The following is a 10,768-nucleotide window of genomic DNA, read 5'->3' as shown; positions in this document are numbered from 1 at the left end:
CCTGTACATACACATCTCCTGAGATCTCTCTCCTAAATGGGAGGTGATCGTGTCCACCTAGTACAGCACATGCCCTGGAAGGACAAAAGCTACCTACAGGAGCTGTGGTGATGACTCCCAGGTTAGAGCATCTGCTGCTCTCTCAGAAGAACCACATGGTCCCTAACAATCATCTACAATGGGGAATGCTATTCCCTCTTTTGGATCATGAGGGAAATGCACTCAGGAGTGGCCCAGACATACATTTGAAAAAAAAAGATCCATTGAGTTAAATGATAAAAATAAATATAATCAGCAACAATAAAAAACACAGCATATGAACGATCAAGTGAAACAGCACCTATAAAAACCTATTTCCCAAAATGACGTTGATAGTCATTATCTTTGTGGTTTAATACTAATGCTGTATTGGAAGAAAAACTGAGGCACATGGTTCTCGATTAGGATTATTCTATATTCCTTTGTGAAAGTTGTCATTTTTTCTGCAGCTCTACAGGCATGAGTGTGTGTTACTCAATATCTGGTGCACACAGTCAATAATGAATGTGTGTTGTAGACTGATATAGACTAGGATGAGCAGAACACATGACAGCATGGATACAGTATGTCAGTGATTACATCATAAAGTGTGTGTCCATAAAATAAGTCACATTATCCACACAAAAGACACTATCACCCTGTGTACCCCTTGGTGGCTTTCAATTCACTGGATCATGCAAAGATCCATATCCAGCTGTCAGTTCTAAGTCTACAGGAGGGGAAAGGACCCTTGAATAAGATGGTCTTAAGAGTCAAGAGTTACAAATCAATTTTTATTCATAAGGAATACAATTTACAAAAAACAGGCATAAAATGAACAACTAAAATGGTATAAAAAATGAAAAACAGTAACAAGAATATATAACTATGAAATAACAAAAAGAAAACTTCAATGAAAATCATAACCAAAAACATTTCTTAACAGCATTTTCTATATGAACATTTAGAAACACAGTTGTAGTGCTGTTTCTCCTCTAGGACGTGAGATGTCAAGGCAGTCCCCTCAGATGTCTCTCAAATGGTGTTGTCGGTATGAGAAAGGAGAAATACCTCAATGAGACAGGCTGGCATACGGATACATAAATTTAGGGTCTCTATACATTGAGGAAATTATCTGAGAAGAAGAATATTCCCCCAAAAAGTTTTGACTGTGAGGATTGTCGTCACAGGGAACTCCTGAGAGAGAAACTCATTCCTCAGGGGGCTGTCTTCCTGGGATCCGTCCTATGCCATGTCTCCTGCAGTTTCTGAGACCTGGGAGGAGAAGGCAGCTATTAAGACACTGATTTGGTGGGGACACGCATACCAGCTGTCAAGTTGCTGCCTTCTGTCCCCACAGCTGCATTGGACAGACAGCACTGATCTTTTCACTGAAATCATTGCTGATATCTCTGCAGGCTGGGAACATCACCAGCAACCCTCACAGTACTGTGGGAGAACAAGCTGCTCCTCAGACTCTACCAGTGCAAACCAAGAATGGGGAAATGGGGAGAGACCTAATTGGGGTGCAGGAAGAAAGGAGAAGGCCACATGATACTGAGATCAAAGCCAATGACCAGGACTCATTCGCCATTTGCACTTGGTTCTTATCCCTACAAGGTGCTTCCAAACATCACATGACCCCTGTATGACCTTTGTCACGCGACCAAGAACTCGTTCAAAACTCTTCATAGCATCCAATCTGTGATAGGGAGATGCAGTCATGTGATATGTTATTCCTCTGTCACCATTTCTGGATTGCAGTTTCAAAAAGGGCAGAGAAGTATAATTGCCCATAATTCAGTTTCTGAAGAGTGGTTAACATCCCAGAATACTTGTGCATAGACAGAGCAATGAATAACTCTATCACATGAGGTGGGTGACTGACTGGGTGTGGGGAGATTAGAAAGGTGATAGGGGAAGCAAAGATGTATCCAATAGGCAAATGGTATCAGACATTGTTAATCTGACTCAGCTGCTTGTTCCTACCACATTTTGCTGGGTCTGGAGGTTGCTGGCCTTCTCCTGTTCGTCTTCATCATTCGGGTTCAACTCAAACAAGTATCGCTGTAACTCCTTGCTCTCCTGCTTCAATGTGACCAACTTCTTCTTCATACATGCCTGGTCCATCAGGAGCCGGCTGTGCAGGTTGCTGGAAACACACTCTGCATAGTAAGATCCTGAAGCCTCTTCCTCCCATTCCAACTGCCAAATCCCACAAACTCCACCAGGACCCAGATACCCATAAAGACTTCATAGAATACATCTCCATACATGTAAGGCTGCTGCACAAACAGCAAACGGCCAATCCAGGGAAGAATAAATTGTTTCTGTGACCCAAGCACCAATAAGAGTCCATGTCTGTCCAAAAGAACAAGGGATCTACAACTACCCATGAGAGCCCTATGCATTGGGACAGCATCAATTCGTAGGCAGTAAACAACCACAAGAGGACAGTAGAACCAAGGGAGGTCATGCAAACCATGTGGTCCACACATTGAGCTTTGTTAAACCTGGTATGACCCCAGAGCCACAGGTTGGCCTAATAACACTCTGATGCCTGAATCAGTGTAGTTCTATCCAGAGCCTTCTAAAGATGCATAGACACTGTGCTGAGAAGTCACAGTCTCTTATGGAACTGAAACTGAGTCCAAAAGACCCACGGCACAGTGATATTTAAACAGCAGAAGAGATGGGCCCAGAGCTGCAGACCCTCCGGTCCAGAACAAAGAGAGGCAGCAATGGCCATTCCACAAGTGATGGGCCCTTCTGACCAGTACTTACTGATAGAAGTTAATCTCCTTCTTGAGCTCCTGAAATTTCTCACGATGTTCAATGTTCTTTGTGTCTAAGTTGTGCAGTAATGACATGACCTCTTTCTCCTTTATCTTCAAGTTTTCATAAAATGGAATTGGCCTGAAGTAGGGGCTGGCCCCAGGAAGATAGAACCCAATGAACATCGAGGTTTAGGATTATATGAACTCAGGCTGTGTCCTGTACTACCCCAGCCCTGGAAGGACACTTTCTGAATTCTACATATTTGGATCTTCTTCAGATTCAGAAACTTGGAATTGTGTGCCCAGGACAACAGAAGCTAAGCACCCAGATAAAGGGTTCCCTGGCTCACTTTTTTCAATCAGGAGGGCTGGATCTGCATTCAAACCTGTTATGCTGTCAAGAGCCTAGGCCACAGAGCTTACCCAACCACACACACACACACACACACACACACACACACACACACACACAAACACACACACACACACACACACACACACACACACACACACCCAGAAACCTCTGATTTCATTTTTCCTGTTTTGACAAGTGGAATGCTACAAGCCGAATAACTAATATTCTAGAGGCAGACAGTACACATAATTCTGGAGATGAGACCAGATATTGCCACAAACTTATAATCTCCCCAAGGCATACAAATGTATAGACAAATGTGACCATACAGGCAAAGAACTGTATTGTTGAAAGTGGGGCTTCCAAAATAAAGCACTTACACCTCCATGAAACTATTATACAGGTATATCCTGAGTTCAAAAAACAGACCCCTAAATTCCAAGTGTGCAGGGACATAGAAACATATAAAAGTTGTGCATATGCATGCAGACCTGTGCACACACAGACACACAAACTGGGACACACCCACAAGAAAAGAAAAGTAAACAGACTCAGAGAATGAGAAAGAGAGACAAATATGGAAAGAGCACAATGAGAATCAGTAGAAATGTATGCACCATTACTGTCTCAGTGTTTAAGGCACACAGACAAGAAGGAACAGGCCTGAGCCTCAGGCCTTCTAGTTAAGCATGATGATCAACAATGTGGGACCTGTTACCTAAGGGTGCTGCCATGAGATGATAGCGTTCAGTCACCTTCCTAGCAAGTACAAACACTCTCCACAAACTCACAGCACCTAGAACCTTGCAAAGCTGCCACCTGTCAAGGGATTTCCAATTGTACACTGGGAACTCATGCTCCAGTGACTTTATCCCTGAATTCTTCACTCAGATCACAAGTTCAGATTTTCAACAGGCAGAATCAGAGAGTCCATTTCCAAACTCACTCCTCAGTAAGGGTCAGGTTCTGAATCTCCTCTCTATGGGAGATGAGGTTTAGAACAAGGTCGTTTGTTTGGAGCAATGCTACCTCTTGCTCATGGATCCACCTGTCACATAAAGGAGGCGTTCTGTCAGCTCATTTCTCTCCTTGGTAGTTAGCTCCAGTTCTCTTTTCAGCCTCTCCTCTTCCTCGTTGGCCTGCACCTTGTTTCGGACATTTTCAGGGGATGACGTCTGTCTGCAGGCCTCTGTAGGTAGAAGAACAAAAGTGAACCCGCATGGGGCAAATGCATAGAGCATACACAGACCACAGTGAGGTCCAAACAGGAGAACATGCTTGGAAGCCAGTGTCACTGCAAGGAGTTTGGTCTGCGTAAGAGGCGTCCTAAGTGGATCACAGTTCCCCCACTACTATATAGAGACCAAGAGATATAAGCAGCCAGGTGTTCCCTATGCCCGCCCACACAGGCTTACAAGTACCAGAGAGATGCCTTCTCCAGGATTATTATCAGGTACGCAGGCTACAACCTGGTTTCAGGACCCTCACCCCTCTGGTTTCAGAAGTCAGATCATCAATTCAGCATCCACAATGACTTGATTGATCAGGGATACTCAGATATCCTACACTGTTACTCTCGTCCAATAACTTTGCATTAAAAAGTCATGTAGGGGGAGGACATGGTCAACAGACTTATTAATTCCCCCTACTGAAATGACAAATGCCCCAGAAGTGCCAGTAGGTTACAGGCTCTCTCTCTACCTGCCCCATATAGTTTGGCTACTGTAGAAAAATATCTGCCACACAGAACCTCTTGTATGAAGGTAAGATTGGCCCCGTCAGCCAGAGGTAGTCAGAGGAGTTCTAAGAATATAAGGTCATGGCCAGGAGCACAATTCTCTCCCTCTGACTACTGTCAGATAGTCACTGAATTTAAAGAAGCAATGAAAGTGAAGTACATTGATGCCCTGTTTAATTCAGAAAAGTTATACCCTCCATGACTACTTATGGTGTTATTATATCAATTTAACATACCGAATGCACTGTAAAAGTAAAGACTAGAAGTTCACCCAATAATAGCATAGGCATTGCCATATCCTCCATGTGGTTATGGAGAAACTAATGATGTGAAAACCTTGACTTTCAGGAATTGTGATAATCATGGAATTCAATATCTGTGGAGATGTTCCAGTGGTTGTGGCCCATTACTAAAAAGGTCAGCGGAAGACCCCCACACACACCCCTGACAGGAAGCTCAACATACACTGCCCAGAACTTACTCCACATTCCCCATGTCCTGTGTCCATCATTACCTTTAGGTTTCATTTGCTTCACTCTAGACTCTTCTCTATCAATATCAACTCTCCCAAAGCGCCTACAAAGACGGGCAAACATGTCTGTGGATATATCCTTTGGACACTAAGAGAAAAAGTAGGGAATTGGTTGTCACAACGATACTGGTGACATCACAGGGATTCCAAGGTCTCTCTCTCTAGGAGACAATAGAATGTCCACGAAGGGACGGCTGATGTCATGGATAACAGACTTTGCCTCCCTGCTAATGTTCTCCCTGTACTGAGCAAAAGCTGATGGACCCTTTTCAGGGGACTTCCCTGTGGCATAGCCACTGAGCACCACATGCTTCCAAAGCCAAATTTGGCTCTAGGCTTGATTGGAAAAACCTAAGTCATTGCTATGTATCTAAGTGAGTGCTTCCTCCCCAATCCCTGCACAGAAATGTTTCATCCTACCTCAAATTCTCCTCAGTCAGCAATATTACCCATTAAAGATTACTGAGAAATCACACCAGTTCCTATAAGTAGCCAAAGAGGTCTCCTGTGTCATCATGTGCAGGTGCATGAAATCACACCCAAAAATAGCCTGTCGGGTAGGTTGCGATGTGGGTGTGTGTTATAGGTACAACCTGAAGCTTTGTGCTTAACATTTGACAGTTGCCACCAGATTCCTTAGGAGAAAGAATTGCATTCATTATGGTCCTGGCAACAATAGGGTTATCTGTTAGGAGAGGAAACTGAAATATTGGATCCACCAGTGAATGCACCCTCAGGCTGAGTGTGGGGCTCTCCTCTTTGCACTTAAGTTACCAAAGCAGGATTGCTTACAGGCCTCTCTAAGCTATAACGTGTGATTTCATCTGAAAAATAAAATAGTCAGCAGATGTTGGGGTGATGCAGCCAAAGGAGTAGGACAAGCCTAGAGACATAACTCAGTGGACAGAGTAAGAAACAAGCATCTTCACTCCTGTTTCATGGATCACCCCACAAAACACAAAAGCATCTGTCGTATTAAAAAAAAACAGTTATTTTATTGAATGCATACACTAATACTGTTTACAGTATTAGTGGCAAAGCTCAGATTTTGGGGGCAGATCCATGACTTGAACTATCTTCCTGACAACATATAAAGCAATAAATAAATAAATAAATAAATAAATAAGAAAAAAACCACAAAAATAAAAAACACAAAAAGCACAAGCCTCTGATGTGAAGTTACAGAAGAGTGATCCAGTGGTCACTTCTGACCAGGCCATTTTAGCTATGACAGTGCATAGTGACCCTTAATTTGATGGGTCCTATATAAAGCTTTGTGCAATATTGTCATTTTAACCAACCTCATCCAGAACATACATAACGACACAGGATATGATTGCCATGTCCTTGCTGTGTATCAAGTTATTTTTCTGTGTCCTTGATTGTCAGGCATATTACAGCAACAATCTGAGATGGCTGGTAGACTTGGAAGAAAGTGGATATGAAAGATCCCCGTTTGATATCAGTACAGCCATTTCTTAAAAATGAGAATCTTTTAAGCTGGTCCTCGCTTAGCCCCTAGACGTTAGACAATAGACCAGAAAGTACAGAAAGCACATTCCCACCCACTCTCTAGGAAGCTGCCCGACCATAAGAACGGAGGGTATAGAACATATTTACTGCAGGGCAATTACAAGACAGGAAACATCTCTGGGAAGCTGACTGACCACTATAGAAGTGAGATATCCTTGGTACTGAATGCAGCTGTGCTATAGGCCGACATAGCTATACCTTGTCCTGGGAACTCTAGAAGAGAAACACCTGCCAAGACAGATATCCTTGGTCCTTGTCCTGGGAACCCCAGGATAAGAAAACATATATCAAGTCAGATGTCCTTCCTACTGAAATAGCTACATTGATGTGGTTACGGCCTTATCCCAGGACGAGAAACATCTGCCTAGTTATCCTTGGCACCGAAATAGCTGAGCTAATGAAACTGTGTGATCGTAAATGACTGTTTAAGCTGTACATTTCTGTTGTTCGAGGCTCCTCACATCCCTCCTGCGTGAGGACCGTGTCGAGCCCCAGTGCATGGTATCCCAAAGTAAACCTCTTGTTTTTACATCAAGACTGAGTCCTGTGTGTTCATGGGGTGGTGATTGTCCTAAGGACTGGTGTGAGAGTCTCCTCTGTCTGAGGGTCTTTCAGATAAAGCTATAGTTGTGGGTTACACACCTCAATTCTCATTGGCTAATGCTGTCCTCACAGTCCTTGGAGGCCCCTTTGTAAGACTACCTGTTGGAAAGTGGAAGCAGCTTTATTTGAGCTCAAAGTGAACAGGACGAGCAACTTAGAGAACAAATGGGGTAATTGAGAACCTGTCTAAAACCAGCACAGAAACCCACCCTCCATTCAAAGCATCATCTACCAATTCTTGAATTTTTACCATTCTTTGCCAACCAGTCTTTCATTCAGGAAAGGTAGAAAAAAACTGGAAATGATCTTTGTATTCTAAGGACCTTGATCTGTCTTTCCTTAGGTTCACGTTAAGAACAAATGAAATGGGTATCACCATCTGAACAACTTAGTATCACCTACTCAGCATTTCTAGCCTAATACTGTGCCTATGGCAATCTCAAGCTTCCCTGAGTGTTGCTGCCCCAGCAGGAAGAATGAAGAACTGAGGTCAAACCCCAGTGAACCTTTCAATGGGTTAGAAGAAAGCCATCAGAGATACTGCACTTCTTTGTCCTTAGATTAAATCAAGATGATACGACATGAATCTATTGGGCTATTCAACCATCCATCTTCCTCACAACCCCACCTATCTGAGTTCATTGCTTGGCAGAATTCATGCCCCACCATCCTAGATATTTCTTGATTCATTGCTGCCAAGGGCCAGGTTTCCTGAGTTTTGTTTTTTGTATAATTGGGTGTAGTCAATCATAGTTGCCCTCTGTAAGAAATGACAAATATCTATAATAACTGACCACACTGTACTTGTGTATACAGGTACAGTAGTGGAAATTTCAGCATAACTGAGTAGTGGAAAACCAGCACTGTGTCCTGGCCTTTCTCTGCCCATATCACAGCTCACAGGCGGCTGGGGCAAACATTGAGTTCCTCTGTAGAAACAGAGTGAGGTTGAATGGACACTGAGCAGGCAGAGCAACACAGCTGAGGCAACTCAATTCCAGCAACAAACGCATTATTTGTTTCCCATCTTAACAGCTCCTTTTGAGGACTTGTCCCCACACCTAGCTTAAACACAGCAATTTTCATACATGCTAGCCTGCTATTTCATATCGTTGCTGTAATACGCCTCCACATCATAGATTTCAAAAAAATATATACCTAACACTGAAAAGGGTGATGCTTGTCAATATCTAGTGCGTTGGGGGCCCAGGTACGGTCACAAATAACCAGGACACAGGGGATGCAGAGCAAAGGCAGATGCAACTGCATGCAGCTGCAAGTTTATTAACCCTTATATAGGCATGAATATGCATTACCTCACTTTCCCTTTTGGCAAGATATAATAAGATCGTTATTCCCATGATACCAGGAACGACTGAGGCAAGACTAGGCAAAGAAGTAAGGCTAAGCAAAGGCTTCTTCTTAAAATATCTGTATAGCAAACCACCCTTCTTCCTAGTATCACAATACACTTGTCATAAGCCAGAGAGCATGAGAGCCGCATCCACAAACATAGGACACAGTACAACATAGTGTGAGGTAAAGTGAGAAAACATTTTCTTCTCAAGGGCAGCATTCCAGCCCCTGCTTGCATCTCTCAGCCGTCTTTCCTTGATCCTGTCTGGGAAGTGTATCTCAGTGACTCCACAATTTCTTTCTTTGTTCTTTTGTTTTAAAAGTAACACTTTCTATAACATACCTAAATGTCCTCAAAGGGGTTTAATCGTGCAAAAAGAAAGCAATATAATATATAATGTATGTAACCTTTAATGAGTGTATCTATTTTCTTAGGGGTATTATTCAAATACCTTCCCAGATCTGGATTTAACTTTGGTAATTGTTATCTGTCTACAAAATCAACAATATCGAAGAAATATTCCAGTTTTCTGGCGTAAAGTCCTCGGGAGTAAGAACTAATGATTTTGGAATTTGCTCGGTGTCTATTGTTATGTCCCTCATTTCATTTCTGATTTTTAATTTATGTATTGTCTCTCTTCTGCATTGTTAGTTAGAGGAAGGGGTTGTCTCTCTTGTGGATCTTCTCAAAAAAAAAAAAAAAGAGGAAGAAAACACAGCTCCTGCTTTCCTTGACTTTGTATTTTTCTCTTTGTTTCTAAAGGCTTGATTTCAACCCTGAGTTTATTGCCCTTGATCAGATCCTACAGACTCTCTATGGGATGAAGCTTTGCCTCACTTGGTAACAGCAGCATGGAATAAATGAAGCTTCTGCTGATCTGTGTTGTGGTGTTGCACATCACAATCTCACCGAAAACCATGCATAGCCTGGTTTTAGGCTCTATTAAAGCAGCCCACTATTTCAGTGTTCCCTGCAAGGTGCCATGGAACAGTAGTAACATAATTCTGCATGCACATTGACAGGTTTCTCCACGGTCTTCTGGGTCATTTGATAAAAGTTTATAGTGAATTCATGGATGAACACACACACACACACACTTTACTGACATGGTGCATATTCTTTGCACACCAAAAATAAAGTGAGCGTTACTGAAAATGCACCAATAGTGCAATCGAAGGAGGGAGCTGTGGGGAAGCTGGGGCTTAGAGTTACTTAAAAGACCCGATGCAGATTCTCCTTCTTTTGGAGGAGAAACTTGATAGACAATGTGGTTCTTTATTTTCTTTCTCTAGAGCACACAGGACTAGGGTGGCAGCTAGGGCTTTAGCATGTTTGGCAAGTACTGTAGCACTGAATTAAATCCTAGGGCTGGAACCCTATTAATCATCTACAACAATTACAGGGCAGGCTGGATGACGACACTCAGCTGACAATGTGGACATCTCAGGACAGTCACTGGACAATGGCTGACACACTTGTCTGAAGACTGGAAATGTTTCTCGATCTTGGAGAGGAAAGAAGGACCCTCCAACTACACTGTCCTCTAAGGAAGTTTATTCAGGTGAGGGATGACAGGGACTGTTTTGTCTCATGTCACACATGTCAGTAGAAAATATCCTAGGTATTGGATGGCGCTGTTAGCATTAACAGAACAAAGCCCATAGTGTTGGGAAGGATAATAAATTATGAGTAGGATTAGAAAACCCCAAGCCTCTTCCAGGTTCTAGGAGAGCAAAAAAAAAAAAATACGACGAAATACAGCATTAATAGGATAGTTTGGTTAAATCTAGTTACTAGTTTCTATTGTGATACCTATTGTCAGTGCCTGCGCCAACAGTGTGTGAATATCGGGTGT

The 10,768-nt window shown here is 42.7% G+C and overlaps 1 protein-coding gene across 1 annotated transcript in view; it reads right to left on the bottom strand.

Moving 5' to 3' along the window:
• Window positions 1–798: 798 nt before the first annotated feature.
• Window positions 799–10,768, bottom strand: part of LOC147998818 (disks large homolog 5-like) — a 45,330-nt gene continuing 35,360 nt past the window's right edge. Inside the window, exons 2-5 of the mRNA XM_087595498.1 lie at window positions 4,180–4,339; window positions 2,803–2,946; window positions 2,008–2,170; window positions 799–1,293 (exon numbers count right to left, since the gene is read on the bottom strand). Coding sequence (XP_087451624.1) covers window positions 1,264–1,293; window positions 2,008–2,170; window positions 2,803–2,946; window positions 4,180–4,339 — 497 coding nt within the window. The 3' untranslated portion in view covers window positions 799–1,263. The remainder of the gene's footprint in view (window positions 1,294–2,007; window positions 2,171–2,802; window positions 2,947–4,179; window positions 4,340–10,768) is intronic.

The sequence above is a fragment of the Rattus norvegicus genome, chromosome 19 (assembly GCF_021556685.1).
Source record: "Rattus norvegicus strain SHRSP/BbbUtx chromosome 19, alternate assembly SHRSP_T2T, whole genome shotgun sequence".
NCBI classification, from domain to species: Eukaryota; Metazoa; Chordata; class Mammalia; order Rodentia; family Muridae; genus Rattus; species Rattus norvegicus.
This window is presented reverse-complemented; position numbering and strand designations above follow the sequence as displayed.